The sequence below is a fragment of the Bombina bombina genome, chromosome 3 (assembly GCF_027579735.1).
Source record: "Bombina bombina isolate aBomBom1 chromosome 3, aBomBom1.pri, whole genome shotgun sequence".
In the NCBI taxonomy this organism is placed as follows: Eukaryota; Metazoa; Chordata; class Amphibia; order Anura; family Bombinatoridae; genus Bombina; species Bombina bombina.
This window is the reverse complement of record NC_069501.1, coordinates 463,129,257-463,149,323: the sequence shown is the minus strand read 5'-3', so window position 1 is coordinate 463,149,323 and position 20,067 is coordinate 463,129,257. Positions and strand designations below refer to the sequence as shown.

The window sequence follows — 20,067 nt, the reverse complement described above, 5'->3', positions numbered from 1 at the left end:
GTTACAGTATACACACATACACAGTGTAACATACAGCCTTGGTGTTGGAGTATACACACATACACAGTGTAATATACAGCATGTGTGTTACAGTATACACACATACACAGTATAACATACAGCATTTGTGTTACAGTATACACACACACACACAGTGTAACATACACATTTCTGTTACAGTATACACACATACAGTGTAACATACACATACAGCATTTGTGTTACAGTATACACACATACACAGTGTAACATACAGCATTTGTGTTACAGTATACACATACACAGTGTAAAATACAGCATTTGTGTTACAGTAAACACACATACACAGTGCAACATACAGCATTTGTGTTACAGTAAACACACATACACAGTGTAACATACACATACAGCATTTGTGTTACAATATACACACATACACAGTGTAACATACAGCATTTGTGTTACAGTATACACATACACAGTGTAACATACACATTTCTGTTACAGTATACAGACATACACAGTGTAAAATACACATACAGCATTTGTGTTACAGTATACACACATACACAGTGTAACATACAGCATTTGTGTTACAGTATACACATACACAGTGTAACATACAGCATTTGTGTTACAGTATACACATACACAGTGTAACATACAGCATTTGTGTTACAGTATACACACATACACAGTGCAACATATAGCATTTGTGTTACAGTATACACACATACACAGTGTAACATACAGCATTTGTGTTAAAGTATACACACAAACACATTTGTGTTACAGTATACACACATACACAGTGTAACATACACATACAACATTTGTGTTACAATATACACACATACACAGTGTAACATACACATTTGTGTTTCAGTATACACACATACACAGTCTAACATACACATTTGTGTTACAGTATACACACATACACAGTGCAACATACAGCATTTGTGTTACAGTATACACACATACACAGTGCAACATACAGCATTTGTGTTACAGTATACACACATACACAGTGTAACATACACATACAGCATTTGTGTTACAATATACACACATACACAGTGTAACATACACATTTGTGTTACAGTATACACATACAGAGTCTAACATACAGCATTTGTGTTACAGTATACACACATACACAGTCTAACATACAGCATTTGTGTTACAGTATACACATATACACAGCGCAACATACAGCATTTGTGTTACAGTATACACACATACACAGTGCAACATACAGCTTTTGTGTTACAGTATACACACATACACAGTGTAACATACACATGTGTTACAGTATGCACACATACACAGTGCAACATACAGCATTTGTGTTACAGTATACACACATACACAGTGCAACATATAGCATTTGTGTTACAGTATACACACATACACAGTGCAACATGCAGCATTTGTGTTACAGTATACACACATACACAGTGTAACATACAGCATTTGTGTTACAGTATACACACATAAACAGTGTAACATACAGCATTTTTGTTACAGTATACACACATACACAGTGTAACATACAGCATTTGTGTTACAGTATACACACATACACAGTGTAATATACAGCATTTGTGTTACAGTATACACACATACACAGTGTAACATACACATTTGTGTTACAGTATACACATACACAGTGTAACATACACATTTGTGTTACAGTATACACACATACACAGTGTAACATACAGCATTTGTGTTACATTATACACACATACACAGTGTAACATACAGCATTTGTGTTACAGTATACACACATACACAGTGTAACATACAGCATTTGTGTTACAGTATACACACATACACAGTGTAACATACAGCATTTGTGTTACAGTATACACACATACACAGTGTAATATACAGCATTTGTGTTACAGTATACACACATACACAGTGTAACATACACATTTGTGTTACAGTATACACATACACAGTGTAACATACAGCATCTGTGTTACAGTATACACCCATACACAGTGTAACATACAGCATTTGTGTTACAGTATACACACATACACAGTGTAACATACAGCATTTGTGTTACAGTATACACACATACACAGTGCAACATATAGCATTTGTGTTACAGTATACACACATACACAGTGTAACATACAGCATTTGTGTTACAGTATACACACATACACAGTGTAACATACAGCATTTGTATTACAGTATACACACATACACAGTGTAACATAAACATTTGTGTTACAGTATACACACATACACAGTGTAACATACAGCATCTGTGTTACAGTATACACATATACACAGTGTAATATACAGCATGTGTGTTACAGTATACACACATACACAGTGTAACATACAGCATTTGTGTTACAGTATACACATACACAGTGTAACATACAGCATCTGTGTTACAGTATACACACATACACAGTGTAATATACAGAATTTGTGTTACAGTATACACACATACACAGTGCAACATACAGCATTTGTGTTACAGTATACACATACACAGTGTAACATACAGCATTTGTGTTACAGTATACACACATACACAGTGCAACATACAGCATTTGTGTTACAGTATACACATACACAGTGTAACATACAGCATTTGTGTTACAGTATACACACATACACAGTGTAACATACAGCCTTGGTGTTGGAGTATACACACGTACACAGTGTAACATACACATTTGTGTTACAGTATACACACATACACAGTGTAACATACAGCATTTGTGTTACAGTATACACACATACACAGTGCAACATATAGCATTTGTGTTACAGTATACACACATACACAGTGTAACATACAGCATTTGTGTTAAAGTATACACACAAACACATTTGTGTTACAGTATACACACATACACAGTGTAACATACACATACAACATTTGTGTTACAATATACACACATACACAGTGTAACATACACATTTGTGTTTCAGTATACACACATACACAGTCTAACATACACATTTGTGTTACAGTATACACACATACACAGTGCAACATACAGCATTTGTGTTACAGTATACACACATACACAGTGCAACATACAGCATTTGTGTTACAGTATACACACATACACAGTGTAACATACACATACAGCATTTGTGTTACAATATACACACATACACAGTGTAACATACACATTTGTGTTACAGTATACACATACAGAGTCTAACATACAGCATTTGTGTTACAGTATACACACATACACAGTCTAACATACAGCATTTGTGTTACAGTATACACATATACACAGCGCAACATACAGCATTTGTGTTACAGTATACACACATACACAGTGCAACATACAGCTTTTGTGTTACAGTATACACACATACACAGTGTAACATACACATGTGTTACAGTATGCACACATACACAGTGCAACATACAGCATTTGTGTTACAGTATACACACATACACAGTGCAACATATAGCATTTGTGTTACAGTATACACACATACACAGTGCAACATGCAGCATTTGTGTTACAGTATACACACATACACAGTGTAACATACAGCATTTGTGTTACAGTATACACACATAAACAGTGTAACATACAGCATTTTTGTTACAGTATACACACATACACAGTGTAACATACAGCATTTGTGTTACAGTATACACACATACACAGTGTAATATACAGCATTTGTGTTACAGTATACACACATACACAGTGTAACATACACATTTGTGTTACAGTATACACATACACAGTGTAACATACACATTTGTGTTACAGTATACACACATACACAGTGTAACATACAGCATTTGTGTTACATTATACACACATACACAGTGTAACATACAGCATTTGTGTTACAGTATACACACATACACAGTGTAACATACAGCATTTGTGTTACAGTATACACACATACACAGTGTAACATACAGCATTTGTGTTACAGTATACACACATACACAGTGTAATATACAGCATTTGTGTTACAGTATACACACATACACAGTGTAACATACACATTTGTGTTACAGTATACACATACACAGTGTAACATACAGCATCTGTGTTACAGTATACACCCATACACAGTGTAACATACAGCATTTGTGTTACAGTATACACACATACACAGTGTAACATACAGCATTTGTGTTACAGTATACACACATACACAGTGCAACATATAGCATTTGTGTTACAGTATACACACATACACAGTGTAACATACAGCATTTGTGTTACAGTATACACACATACACAGTGTAACATACAGCATTTGTATTACAGTATACACACATACACAGTGTAACATAAACATTTGTGTTACAGTATACACACATACACAGTGTAACATACAGCATCTGTGTTACAGTATACACATATACACAGTGTAATATACAGCATGTGTGTTACAGTATACACACATACACAGTGTAACATACAGCATTTGTGTTACAGTATACACATACACAGTGTAACATACAGCATCTGTGTTACAGTATACACACATACACAGTATAACATATAGCATTTGTGTTACAGTATACACACATACACAGTGTAACATACAGCATTTGTGTTACAGTATACACACATACACAGTGTAACATACAGCATTTGTGTTACAGTATACACATACACAGTATAACATATAGCATTTGTGTTACAGTATACACACATACACAGTGTAACATACAGCATTTGTGTTACAGTATACACACATACACAGTGTAACATACAGCATTTGTGTTACAGTATACACACATACACAGTGTAACATACAGCATCTGTGTTACAGTATACACACATACACAGTGTAACATACAGCATTTGTGTTACAGTATACACACATACACAGTGTAATATACAGAATTTGTGTTACAGTATACACACATACACAGTGCAACATACAGCATTTGTGTTACAGTATACACACATACACAGTGTAACATATAGCATTTGTGTTACAGTATACACACATACACAGTGTAACATACAGCATTTGTGTTACAGTATACACACATACACAGTGCAACATACAGCATTTGTGTTACAGTATACACATACACAGTGTAACATACAGCATTTGTGTTACAGTATACACACATACACAGTGCAACATACAGCATTTGTGTTACAGTATACACATACACAGTGTAACATACAGCATTTGTGTTACAGTATACACACATACACAGTGTAACATACAGCATTTGTGTTACAGTATACACACATACACAGTGTAATATACAGCATTTGTGTTACAGTATACACACATACACAGTGCAACATACAGCATTTGTGTTACAGTATACACATACACAGTGTAACATACAGCATTTGTGTTACAGTATACACACATACACAGTGTAATATACAGAATTTGTGTTACAGTATACACACATACACAGTGCAACATACAGCATTTGTGTTACAGTATACACATACACAGTGTAACATACAGCATTTGTGTTACAGTATACACACATACACAGTGCAACATGCAGCAAGCATTGCAGTAAATACAGATAAAAAGTGTAACATGCAGCCTATACTGAAGAGTGCACCATTTGCTGTAACACAAACACACAGTGTAACATGCAGCGTGCTATAGGGGGATTCCCCTGTTTTTATTGCGATACTGAGAAGTCAGAGCTGTCAGCCCAGAGCCATACTCAGCAAGATGAGGGGCAATATAGGTATCTTATAATTGGGTTTCCTTACAGCAGGGGCCCTTGCGTTTGTATAGCTGTCAATCTGAGTTACACTAGCACAGTGCAATAGAAACTAAAGTAACCTAGATTCTCATATCCCCCCCTGCGCACATAAGACAACATACCATTTTGTCATGAAGCGGGGGCGACGCTGGGTAGTTGTAGGAGTAAATTCCGGCTGGGACAGGTCGTCTGTCACCCAGGTAATCATACTGAGGAGAAATCATAAAGGTATAATTGTATTTCACTTAGTGCAATTATGGACCTGCAGGGTGATCCCACACACATAGACATATGAGGGTAAGTGCTTACTACAAAACATAATGGTCTAGATTACAGTTGGAGTGCAAATTTCTGTGCTCTTGCATTGGGGAAAAAAATACTTCTTTTCGGCACATTAAATAACCTTGATATTACAAGATAGAAGTAAATGCGACCGCAAGCGTGCAATCGTATTTTACTGACCAACCTCAGACCTCTCATATTAACACTGTCTGTTATATTTTTATTAAGAGATATTGCACAAAAAAGTTACAAAAGGCTAAAAGTTACACAATGTCAGGTGTTAGAAAAAAAAAAACGGTCCGAAAGTTCTTTTACATAGGGATCATAGGAACACTTTTATATATAGAAAAGAAGGTATATATATATATATATATATGGGGTTAAATATCAATGCTTGGTTAGTACGAAACACTGCTCACCTTTAAAACTTTCCCAAAAGGTTTATATGATAAAATACTAATAAATAAGGTGGCACAAATTAATGCCATTTCTACTCAGTGTGCCTTGAATGACTATTCTGTTTATATATATATATATATATATATATATATAATGTGTGTGTTTCAAAGTCCTTTTTGGTAAATGACGGGTTAATAGTGAACTAGATGTACCCTCTTTAAATGTGTATTTATATTAAATACAATGGGTAATATTCCCTATTGTTATGTAACCAACCTTAAAGGGTAAGCGCCAATGTACTAAAGTTAATATATTTCCTTCGTAGGAGATATAAATAAATACAATCAATGTGAAAAAAATATATATACACTATTTTATTTATACAATATCTATTACTGGACAATTCTTAAAAAGCTTAAAAATGCTATTGAATAACGTATCATTAAGAAACATTGGCATTTAGCTAAAAGTGATCCACTTATAGGGAAAAGATTAAAATACACACCAGACATAATTTTTAGGAAGGCCACAAACTTAAAAACTCTCACCAAGTGAATCCAAATCCAAAATAACATTCAAGGAATACTGAGTAGAAACGGCATTAATTTGCGCCACCTTATTTATTAGTATTTTAACACTTTTATATATATTTGTATGTATATATATATATACGGCTTTTTTGTGGGGGTACTCACCGGTACTGAGTACCACCACCTCTGCCAACTCATAACAGGTAAAATTTGTAATTGTCATGTAATTCCTTTGCTTTTCTCAAAGTTACTGAGCAGAATATATAAATCAAAAATGAATGAGTACCGGCACTTTTTTTTTTTTTTTTTGAGTATCGGCACCTTTTCTTTTACAAAAAAAGCGCAAGCTGTAGGTGTTAGTTTTTCAGCATGAAAACGAGGCTCTATTAAAGTGAAACGCCTAGATTTAGAGTTTGGCGTTAGCCGTCAAAACCAGCGTTAGGGGCTCCTAACACTGGTTTTGGGCTACCACTGGTATTTAGAGTCAGTCAGGAAAGGGTCTAACGCTCACTTTGCAGCCGCGACTTTTCCATACCGCAGATCCCCCTACTCCATTTGCGTATCCTATCTTTTCAATGGGATATTTCTAACGCTGGTATTTAGAGTCGTGGCTGAACTGAGCGTTAGAAATCTAACGACAAAACTCCAGCCGCAGAAAAAAGTCAGTAGTTAAGAGCTTTCTGGGCTAACGCCGTTTTATAAAGCGCTTAACTACTGTGCTCTAAAGTACACTAACACCCATAAACTACCTATGTACCCCTAAACCGAGGCCCCCCCCACATCGCCGCCACTCTATTAAAAAATTTTAACCCCTAATCTGCCGACCGCACACCGCCGCCACCTAAATTATCCCTATGTACCCCTAATCTGCTGCCCCTAACACCGCCGACCCCTATATTATATTTATTAACCCCTAATCTGCCGCCCCCAACGTCGCCTCCACCTACCTACAATTGTTAACCCCTAATCTGCCGACCGGACCTCACCGCTACTATAATAAATGTATTAACCCCTAATCCGCCTCACTCCTGCCTCAATAACCCTATAATAAATAGTATTAACCCCTAATCTGCCCTCCCTAACATCGCCAACACCTAACTTCAAGTATTAACCCCTAATCTGCCGACCGGACCTCACCGCTACTCTAATACATTTATTAACCCCTAAAGCTAAGTCTAACCTTAACCCTAACACCCCCCTAAGTTAAATATAATTTAAATCTAACTAAATAAATTAACTCTTAAAATAAATACAAAGTTGCCTGTAAAATAAATATTAATCCTAAAATAGCTACAATATAATTATAATTTATATTGTAGATATATTAGGGTTTATTTTACAGGTAAGTATTTAGCTTTAAATAGGATTAATTTATTTAATAAGAGTTAATTTATTTTGTTAGATTTAAATTATATTTAATTTACGGGGGTGTTAGTGTTAGGGTTAGACTTGCTTTAGGGGTTAATACATTTATTAGAGTAGCGGTGAGGTCCGGTCGGCAAATTTGGGGTTAATAATTGTAGGTAGCTGGCGGCAACGTTGTGGGGGGCAGATTAGGGGTTAATAAATATAATATAGGGGTCAGTGGTGTTAGGGGCAGCAGATTAGGGGTACATAGGTATAATATAGGTTGCGGCGGTGTACAGAGCGGCAGATTAGGGGTTAAAAAAATATGCAGGTGTCAGCGATAGCGGGGGCGGCAGATTAGGGGTTAATAAGTGTAAGGTTAGGGGTGTTTAGACTCGGGGTACATGTTAGGGTGTTAGGTGCAGACTTAGGAAGTGTTTCCGCATAGGAAACAATGGGGCTGCGTTAGGAGCTGAACGCTGCTTTTTTGCAGATGTTAGTTTTTTTTTCAGCTCAAACAGCCCCATTGTTTCCTATGGGGGAATCGTGCACGAGCACGTTTTTGAAGCTGGCCGCGTCCGTAAGCACCGCTGGTATTGAGAGTTGCAGTGGCGGTAAATTATGCTCTACGCTCCCTTTTTGGAGCCTAACGCAGCCATTCTGTGAACTCTAAATACCAGCGGTATTTAAAAGGTGCGGGAGAAACAAAGCATGCGTTAGCTACGCGGGTCGTTACCGACAAAACTCTAAATCTAGGCGTATGTGTTCACAATTGCTCATTGCCCCCTTTTGAGCATGAGGATGCAACTGCAAAGTCACGTTCTTTTTACTTTCAACTTGTAATATGCGTGCACAGTAAAAAACAACCAGACGCGAATATCGCGCTTATGGAAGTGCAAATTTGCACTCCAACTGTAATTTAGCCTAATGTATGCTCAGTTTTTCACCTTTCATCATCAAACATAACATGTCCATCAACTCAACTCTCACACACTCCTGAGCCTACCTCAGTATGCTCTCATAGAAAGAAGCTAAGAGATGTACATTTTGCAACAGAACTTAATAGCAAAACTGTACACTGTATCTGAATCAAGGAAAGTTAGTTTTAACTTCCATGCCCCTTTGAGTAAAACAAAAATAACTAACTAGCACAAAGTATAATTAAAAAAACAAACCATAATATTTCAATGTTTGCACATCCACACACAATTGTCTAGGCTAACGTTTGTTACTCACTTTTGGGGAACTGATTGATCGCCTCATTGAATATGCCGCTGGTTCCCCAAAGCTCTCGTCCCGTATCACAGTGTCAAACCTGGCACTGGGAGATCGGACTGGAGAGTAGACCCTAGGGCGAGCATTGTATGTGCCCTGGCTAGGAGAGCGAGGCACAGATCGTGAGCGGGACTGCAGGGAGAGCCGTCTAAGAGATCCACAGGCAGCATCTACATCATGGTAATAAAGTGTTGGCCGGACACCCCACATATCTGCTGGCCTTCCATATCCAGGGTCTTTAAATTCTCTGTGGTATTGGGCCCCATTTCGAAGAATGTGCCTTTTGTCCTCAACTCCCCATGGGGGAATCCCCCTATCAAAAGCAGGCATAGAGCAAATGCTGTCAGGTCGTGACCCTGCTGGGGTGTAGTACGGGTACCCATCAGGGTACTGGGAAGGGTACTGAGAGTAATACTCTGGTATCCGGTGTGGTCCTGGGAAATACCTGCTGGGGCTGTGAAGATAACCAGAATCTTAGTTACTGTATTTTATTATATGACAGATCATGTATGCTTGGTTATAGGATTGACACATTTGTTTAAAATTTAGATGCCAGTAAAAATACTAAGAAAATTATAAATAAAAAAAAATAGACAAGGGTATCTGCATATAAATATGTAAAATATTTAAGAAAAAGCTAGGAGCCAGAAGTAATCTAAAGCCTAGCTAAACATGTCTTGCCCATCCCTCTTCTATACATGTGTCCCTCTCACCTCTGTACCTCCTCTGTGGGTGCTGCAGCCCTACGCAGGTTGACCCACTGCTGAAGCTGTGACATAGAACTTTGCCTCTGTGCCACCTTCTCTGGATATGAACGGGGGAGGTTCCCACGCCTCTGCCCATTTCCTTCTGGGAAGGCAGTGCTGGCTGGTCTCCCTGGAGAAGGCATGAAGCCCCATCCGTTGGGTTGTGGGGGACGCTCACCCTCTGGAAGGTGTCTTGGGGGCTCTAAGTCAGAAGGTCTATCAGTAGGAGCCCCCATCCCATTGACTTTAGTTAGAGGTTCCTTTCTGCTCTCCAATCTCCTCTCCAGCTTGTCTGATCCTCTGCCATCTCCCTCCCCACGGCTCCGTGTTTCTGGGTCACGGTCTTTCATTGGTGGTATATTCTCACTGTCTTGTCTTTCCAACCTGTATAACATATAAAAAATAAAATTAAAATAGTTGTGCAATCCCATATAGGCTAGGCTTTTATAATATATTATAATAATAAATTACTTCATTATTTTTGGAACTATATCCATGTCCTAAGCTATATTTCCTCAAAACTGCTGCCTTTTTAACTATAAACTCTGTAGAAAATGGCTGCTAAAAATTGGATGAGACATTAACCTGTCCCCCAGGAAACGACATCATCTATGTAGCTAGTAAATATATATATTTGTTTAATCCATACTTGCATTGCTGTATAATTTATCTTCGTTAAAGAGAGACAAAACCCAAACACTTTCTTTCATGATTCAGACAGAGCATGCAATTTGAAACAATTTTCCATTTCACTTCTATTATCTAATTTGCTTTGCTCACTTGGCATCCTTTGTTGAAAAGCATACCTAGGTAGGCTAGGTTGAAAAGCATACCTAGGTATGCTCAATAGCTGCGAGCTAGCTGCTGATTGGTGTCAGCACATATATCCCTCTTGTCATTGGCTTACCAATGTGTTCAGCTAGCTCCCAGTAATGCATTGGTAATAAAATAATGAAGTAAATTTGGTAATTGAAATCAAATGGAAAATTGATAAAAAAGGTATGCTCAATCTGAATCATGAAAGAGAAAAAATGGGTTTCATGTCCCTTTAAAGAATTATTGTTTTCCAAAATATATTACAGTTGCAATGTTTTTTTTTGTTGTTGTTTTTTTAATGTATGTTCTTGTATTACAATAAATTATAACAGTTTTTACTTAAAAGGACAGTCAAGTCAAAATTAAACTTTCATGATTCAGATAGGGCATGCAATTTTAAACAACTTTCCAATTTACTTTTATCATCAAATTTGCTTTGTTCTTTTGGTATTCTTTGTTGAAAGCTAAACCTAGGTAGGCTCATATTCTAATTTCTAAGCCCTTGAAGGCCACCTCTTATCTCAGGGCATTTTCACAGCTAGACAGTGCTAGTTCTTATGCGCCATATAGAAAACATTGTGCTCAATCCCGTGGAGTTATTTATGAGTCAGAACTGATTGGCTAAAATACATGTCTATCAAAAGAAATGAGATAAGGGGTCAGTCTGCAGAGGCTTAGAAACAAGGTAATCACAGAAGTAAAAACATAATTTATGCTTACCAGATAAATTGCTTACCTTCCGAATAGGGAGAGTCCACGGCTTCATTCCTTACTGTTAGGAAAAACAACACCTGGCCACCAGGAGGAGGCAAAGACAGCCCAGCCAAAGGCTTAAATATCCCTTCATTCTGCCGAGGGAACAAGGAAAAGTAGGAGAAACATTAGGGTATAAATAGTGCCAAAAGATAAAATAAATAACAGGGGACCACCCATAGACAAGAAAAAACGTGCGGGGGTCGTGAATTCTCCCTATCAGGAAGGAAAGGACTTTATCTGGTAAGCATAAATTATGTTTTCCTTCCTAAGATAGGGAGAGTCCACGGCTTCATTCCTTACTGTTGGGAAAACTATACCTAAGCTCCAGCGGACGCTGAATAACCGGAGGGAACAAAAAAGAAGAGGTGGACCCTTTTATGAGGGCACCATAGCCTGCAAAACTTTTCTCCAGAAAGCTGCTTCAGCCGAAGCATAAACATCGAACTTGTAAAATTTTGAAAAAGTATGTAAGGAGGACCAGGTAGCCACCTTACAAATTTGATCCATAGAGGCTGCATTCTTAAAGGCCCAAGAGGAAGCCACTGCTGTAGTGGAATGAGCCGTTATCCTCTTAGGAGGACGATGTTCCACTGTCTCGTAAGCTAAGCGAATGACACTCCTTAACCAAAAAGATAGGGAAGTCGAAGTAGCCTCCTGCCCCTTATGCTTCCCCAAATAGACAACAAACAAACAGGAAATAGGAAGATTGTCTAAACTCCTTAGTAGCCTGAAGATAGAACTTCAAGGCGCGAACCACATCCAAATTGTGAAGTAAGCGTTCCTTCGATGAAGAAGGATTAGGACACAAGGAAGGAACCCAAATCTCCTGATTGATGTTGCGATCTGACACAACCTTAGGAAGAAAACCTAATTTAGTATGTAAAACTGCCTCATCTGCATAAAAAATCAGATAATGGGGCTCACATTGCAAAGCAGAGATCTCAGAATCTCTGCGCGCAGAGGCAACGGCCAATAAAAAGAGAACCTTCCAAGATAACAATTTAATGTCAATGGAATGCAGAGGCTCAAACGGAACTTGTAGCAAAATCTGAAGAACATGATTTAGGCTCCAAGGAGGAGCCCCAGATCTAAACACAGGTTTGATCCTAATCAGAGCCTTAACAAAGGACTGCACGTCTGGAAGCTCAGCCAATCTCTTGTGCAATAAAACCGACAGGGCCGAAATCTGTCCCCTCAGGGAACTAGCAGAAAGTCCATTCTCCAGCCCATCCTGGAGAAAAGATAAGATCCTGGAAACCTTAATTCTGTGCCAAGAAAAACCACGCTCTTCACACCAGAATACCTAGGTCCTCCACACCTTGAGGTAGATAAGCAGAGTAACTGGTTTACAAGCTTGAATAAGCGTATCAATGAGACTCCCAGAGAAATCTCTCTTGGCTAAGACTAAGCGTTCAATCTCCATGCAGTCAGCCTCAGAGAATCTAGATTTTGATAAACAAATGGACCTTGTATCAGCAGGTCTCTGCGACAAGGTAACTTCCACGGAGGAGATGAGGACATCCCCACTAGATCCGCGAACCACGTCCTTTGTGGCCACAATGGAGCAATCAGGATTACTGATACCCTCTCCTACTTGATGTAGGTCTACCACTCCAGGAAGAAGCAGTAATGGAGGAGAAAGATATATGAAGACAACAAAAAAGGACAGAAGCGCCACATGGCCCAATATTGTTTGGTAAATAATAACAGATATCAGTGTAATAACACACTCACATTTGGTGAGACACCCCTAGTGGTGTAGATGACACGGTCTGGGATCATATACAGTCACCCAGCAGACTGACCTCCAATGGTTGATCAGCAATCTGTAGATGAGAATAAACAGATACAGTGCCAATATGGCCTAGTATTGTATGAACAATTGAAGGAGTATATGGTGGTAAATATACTCATATTTTATAATGCACCTCCCTTGGTGCACTAGAAGCAGACTGGGATCAAACAGTCACCCAGTAGACTGATATCCAGTGAAAACAGGAACTCCCAAAAGTCCAGAAGGTAGATAGGTGTATAAAACGTACTTTATTAAAATATATAAAAACACTAGCAACGCGTTTCTCATCCAACCAGTGGATGTTTCATCAGGCTTATGAGTTTGAACCTCCAGGGCACTGCTAGTGCATCTATTAGATCCGCTTGGGGATCCCTTGACCCGTACCTGGGTAGCTTGGTATTGAGACGGGACGCCATGAGATCTATCTCTGGCCTCCCCCACTTGCTGCATATCTCTGAAAACACCTTGGGATGGAGAGACCATTCCCCTGGACGGAAGGATTGCCTGCTGAGAAAATTCACCTCCCTTTTGTCCGCACCCGGAATGTGGATCGCTGACAGCGAACAGCTGTGGGCCTCTGCCCACTCCAGAATCTGAGATACTTCCTTCATCACCAAGGAACTTCTTGTTCCCCCCTGATGGTTGATGTAAGCCACCGAGGTTATATTGTCTGATTGCAATCTGATAAATTGGGACGAACCCAGAAGTGGTCAAGCCTTCAAGGCCTTGAAAATTGCCCGTAGTTCCAAAATATTGATCAGGATGGAGGACTCCTCCTGAGTCCACAACACCTGCGCCTTCCTGGAACCCCAAACAGCTCCCCATCTGGATAGGCTGGCGTCCGTAGTTACAATCTCCCAGGGTGGTCTTAAGAAGCATGTCCTTTGGGACAGATGAACTGGACAGAGCCACCAAGAGAGCGATTCTCTTGACTGGCTGTCTAATACAATCTGTTGCGACAGATCTGAATGATCACCATTCCACTGCCTCAGCATGCACAGTTGTAAAGGTCTGAGACGGAACCTGGCAAAAGGAATGATGTCCATGCAGGACACCATTTGACCAATCACCTCCATACACTGAGCCACAGAGGGACTCAAGGAGGTCCGGAGGGCAAGACATGCCGAAGTTAGCTTGCAACGTCTCTGGTCGGTTATAAATATCCTCATGGATATGGAGTCTATTATAGTACCCAGGAATTCCACCCTGGTACTTGGGATAAGAGAACTCTTTTCCAAGTTTATCTTCCATCCATGTGATCGAAGAAGACTGAGAAGGGACTCTGAGAATTCTTCAGCAACTCGAAAGGATGGTGCTTGCACCAGAATACCATCCAAGTATGGGGATACTGCAATATCCTGAGTTCTGGCAATGACTAGAAGAGCCCCCAGAACCTTTGTAAAGATTCTTGAAGCAGTAGCTAGGACAAACGGAAGGGCAATGAACTGGAAGTGCTGGTCCAGGAATGCAAACCTCAGGAACTGACATTGTTCCCTATGGATTGGAACATGAAGGTAAGAGCCCTTCAGATCTATAGTGGTCATAAACTGGCCTTCCTGAATTAAAGGAAGGGTGGACCTTATCGTCTCCATCTTGAAGGAAGGGACACTGAGAAATTTGTTTGAGCACTTTAGGTCCAGAATTGGGCGGAAATTTCCCTTCTTCTTTGGGACCACGAAAAGGTTTAAATAAAACCCCAAACCTCTTTCTTCGATAGGCACCGGGACAACAACTCCTAAGAAGGATAGATCCCGAGCGCACCCTATAAACACATCCCTCTTTTATGGTCTGGTAGACAGATTCGAGAGAAGGAATCTGCCCCTTGGCAGATAAGATTTTAAGCCTATCTTGTATCCCTGAGATACCACCTCCAGGACCCACGGATCCTGTATGTCCTTAAACCAGGCATCTGAAAAAGTCTGCCCCTACACGATCCAATCGGATCGGGGGCCGCCCCTTCGCCGATTTGTTTTTGGCGGGCTTCTTATTCTGCTTGGATTTATTCCAGGACTAAGCCGGCTTCCAAGTACTCTTGGGTTGCTCGGGTTTGGAGGAGGCTTGTTGTCGTTGGGATTTGTCAGAATGAAAATTAGAAGATTGTTGTCCCTTAGACTTGTTCTTCTTATCTTGCGGTAGGAAGGCACCCTTGCCTCCGGTAACCGTAGAAATAATAATGTTCAGGCCTAGACCAAATAAAATCTTTCCCTTGAAGGGAAGAGAAAGGAGTCTGGACTTAGCAGTCATATCTGCAGACCAAGACATCAACAAGAGTGTCCGGCTGCTAGGACTGCAAAGTCAGAGGCCTTTGAATTTAGGCAAATAATTTGAATGTTCACATCACAGATAAAAGAATTAGCAATTCTCAGAGCTTTAATTCTGTCTTGAATATTCTTGAGGAGAGACTCCACCTCAATGAGTTCAGACAAAGAGTCGCACCAGTAGGGAACCGCTCCGGCAACTGCAGCCGCCGATTGAAACAAAAATACGTATGTTGAAACACCTTTTTCAGAAAGGTTTCCATTTTCTTATCCATCGGCTCTCTGAACAATGAAGTATCCTCAAGAGGTATAGTAATACGTTTAGCAAGCGTAGAGATAGCACCATCCACTTTAGGAATGGAGCTCCACTAATCTAGTTGAGAGTCCGGGACTGGGAATAACATTAAAAGTAGACAAGGGGGAAAAGAAAGAACCAATTCTTTCCCATTCATTCTTAATAATGTTCACCATCTTAACCGGCACAGGAAAAGTCAAAGGAACTTTCCTGTCTTTGTAAACTCTGTCGAAACTAGGTATCATAGGTTCTTCAGGCAGCGCGGCCTCTGGAACCTCTAAAGTAGACAGAACCTCCTTTAATAAAAAACGCAAGTGCTCAATTTTAAATCTAAAGGAAAGTTCCCAATCTAAACCTACAAAGGTAAACTCATCATCGGATAATTGGGACATAATAGCTAAATCTGATAAATATTTAGATGACTCCGGGTCAGAAGAGCTATGTTTAAAGTGCCATAAAACAGGTTGAGATCTGTGCATATCCTAAAAGGGCTAATTAATTTAAAATAGTTTGCATAAAAAAAAATTAAAACTTGCTGGCAAGTATTTTAAAATAATTTAAAAAAAAAAAGCAAAATGCATTACTTAGCTAAACTGCCTGGAGCAGCTAACTCCACCCCTCTTATCAGTGTTTAGACACAGGTATTGTATTTCAACTGAGTTTACAGCTTCTAGGCATGCTCCATAATCCCTATTCCCTTTTGCATTTTAGCAAAAGAACAATAAACATAGATACAGTCATAGAAGTAAATGTGTGGGGGGAGTTAGAGCTTTACAATTCAGAAACTGAAAAGAAAGGGTTAATGGCGAGGCACTGCAGTATAAATTTGCAGGTAAAGTAATTAAAGTACATATTATATTTTTTGTCTCTATCCCAAATTGTTTTATGTCCCTTTAACCTTTCTCTTGCGTTTGTTAGAGAGAGGTAATGCACTGAGAGCCGCAGACACCGCCGTTTGTAACTGCGTGGCAAAGTCCGCAGGAAGAAGGCCCCCTCAGGATAGAGGATTAGATGTGCTACGGGGAACTGCATGTGGAGTGGATAATGTAGCAAGGGTAGTAATCTCACGGGACACCAAGTCCTGAGAGGTAGACGGCTCAGACGGAATAAAAGCCTTAGCAGGCTTGTTTTCCTTCTTAGACATTATAATGGTGTTAAGGCATGTGGAATATAATTGAGTGGGCGGGGAAACCATGGGTTCCTCACAATAAAAAAAAACAGGTATGATTTAGTACAAAGGAGTACCTTCTAACATGTCAGAGTCCTCCATAGCTCAGGTTATACCCACAGAAGGACACAAATAAAAACTTTTTTATTATAGAAAACTGCACTTTTATACTCCCAATGGCTGGGGCACTCACCACCTCCTAGACCCAGACAGTTAACAGAGGAAACGCTCTCCTCAAGTTCAAGTCTCAGCCGGAATGGAGGACCTGAACATAGACCACACCCGGTCACATGGAGTGCAAGACAGTACTTCCCCTGTTATTACAAGTACAGCAAATACTTAAGTATATCACCCCAGGAACAAAATCAAACAAAGCAGCATGTAAATAATTAATATACTGATTAATTAACCCCAACTGTTCAATAAACCCCCTTCAGAGGATATTAACCCTGGATCCCATAAAGGTATAAAGAAGCCAGACTGTGACCCTTATTATAGCGTTTTATGTGTAAAAATTGAAACAATCTTACCTCCAGGATCCATGCTGTGGAACAGAACACAGCCTCTCAAGTGTGACAGTCTTATTGCAGCACTCCTGACATGGACTTGAGTGAGAAAAAGCAGGCAGTGAAATGTGTCAACACTGATTGCTGTTAACAGTAGTCTGGATGGTTTCGCAGAAAAACTTTCCCTGCATCTCCAGACTCTAACCTTCATCAATACTCTCACTGAGAGGTTGACATGACTACTTAAAACTCCAGTCCTATGTCGAAGGGCAGATACCCTTTTTCAGGACTCACCGAATCTTCTGACACTTCTCTGCCACCTCCTAACGTGACAAAAGGCAAAGAATAACTGGGGAAATGAGGAAGTGGGAGGGATATTTAAGCCTTTGGCTGGGGTGTCTTTGCCTCCTCTTGGTGGCCAGGTGTTGTATTTCCAAATCATAAGGAATGAAGTCATGGAATCTCCCTATCTTAGGAAGAAAAAGTGTATTAACATAACAGTGTTGGTTATGCAAAACTGGGGAATGGTTAATAAAGGGATTATCTATTTTTTTTAAACAATAACAATTTTCAAGTAGACTGTCCCTTTAACCTTTTTTTTCATAATTAACACATAACTGCTGCACTTTCATATTCACAATAAGAAACAAAATTGAGTAATATATCAATTTAACAACACACATACAACTATGTTCCCACATATTATAATACAATATTCATAGTTTATTTGTTTAGGGTTTTCATTGTTTCAGTAATGCACATTCTAATGCTGTATGATGGTTATGCTTCTCGTTTCCAAGCATCACAACATTCCTTAGGGCTATATAAAAATGGAGATTTGGTAGACAAAAACATTTTAAAGGGACATGAAACACAATTTTTTTCTTTCATGATTCAGATAGAGAATACAATCTTAAACAACTTTCCAATTTACTTATATTATTTAATTTGCTTCCTTCTCTTGTTATACTTTGCTGAAAGGTTTAGCTAGGCAAGCTCTGGAGCAGCCGATAACCTAGGCTCTAGCTGTTGATTGGTGGCTGCATATATACTGTATATCGATTGCAATTGGCTCACCCATGAGTTCAGTTAGAAACAATTAGTGCATTGCTGCTCCTTCAACAAATGATACCAAGAGAATGAAACAAATTAGATAATAGAAGTAAATAGAAAGTTGTTTAAAATTGTATTCTCTATCTGAATCATGAAAGAAAAAATTTGGGTTTCATGTCCCTTTAATTTTAAAAAGGACATAAAAGTGACAGTAAAACCCTTGTCAGTACAAGACATTTCTGTTGTGTTTCTTAAGAACAACATATTAGCCAAATCTTAATATTTTAAAAACAAATCGACATCTCATTCGCTGCCATAATTTTTTAATAGGCAAACTCCACCCACCATTTGCCTTATTTGGAAAAGCCAATCCTGGATTGAGTCTGCAGACAACAAGGCTAGCCATGGTTATAATGTTAGTATAAAATGCATTGTTTTGCTGCTGTTATCAGTTGAAGCCAATTAGGCAAATATATGTAGCACGGTTAGCCTTGATAAGTCAGCAGGATGCCTTTTCAACTCTAAGAATTAGAAAATCCAAACTTTGCAGAGCTAAATGACATGACAAGGGGGCAAAATAAATACGGAAACTTTATTGCAAAGCTGTGTCATTACGCATAACTAAACATTTTATATAAAAATCTCACTGACCTTGGAGTTGGTGGATTCTGGACTTGTGATGCTTCCCCCATCATTCGTACCCAGGATTCCTGCTCCTCTTTGCTCTCCGCACTGAAGAAATATGTTCTTATTCCAGCGTGCTCCGCCTGCCGAGAGACAGTGGCTGAGTTATGGAGAGAGACGTCCCCCACACAGCACACAGTCACCTGAGGGAATGAGAGCCATTGACAGGTGAGAGGACAAAAGGAAAACAAACAAGGGCATAACAAAACATGCATAGCCACAGAGATAAACATACATACTTTCTTTTGACTAAAATATCCCCTATCCTTGTAAAACACTGACATACTGAGGGAACCCTTCTCTTGTGTGTGTGTGTGTGTGTGTGTGACACTGACAGACTGAGCGAGTCCTTCTCCTGTGTGTGTGTGTGTTGTGTGTGACACTGACAGACTGAGTGACTCCTCGTGTGTGTGTGTGTGTGACAATGACAGACTGAGTAAGTCCTTCTCCTGTGTG

The 20,067-nt window shown here is 39.3% G+C and overlaps 1 protein-coding gene across 9 annotated transcripts in view; it reads right to left on the bottom strand.

The window, feature by feature from the left end:
• Positions 1-20,067, bottom strand: part of PLEKHA6 (pleckstrin homology domain containing A6) — a 300,893-nt gene that overhangs the window by 64,069 nt on the left and 216,757 nt on the right. For 6 of the 9 annotated variants that reach the window (XM_053706697.1, XM_053706698.1, XM_053706700.1 and 3 more), the window contains 4 exons: positions 19,579-19,754; positions 10,248-10,664; positions 9,496-9,988; positions 5,824-5,910 (listed from right to left, as the gene is read on the bottom strand). In XM_053706697.1, the coding sequence (XP_053562672.1) occupies positions 5,824-5,910; positions 9,496-9,988; positions 10,248-10,664; positions 19,579-19,754 (1,173 nt within the window). The remainder of the gene's footprint in view (positions 1-5,823; positions 5,911-9,495; positions 9,989-10,247; positions 10,665-19,578; positions 19,755-20,067) is intronic. The other 3 variants (XM_053706706.1, XM_053706699.1, XM_053706705.1) reach the window with 1 other exon arrangement.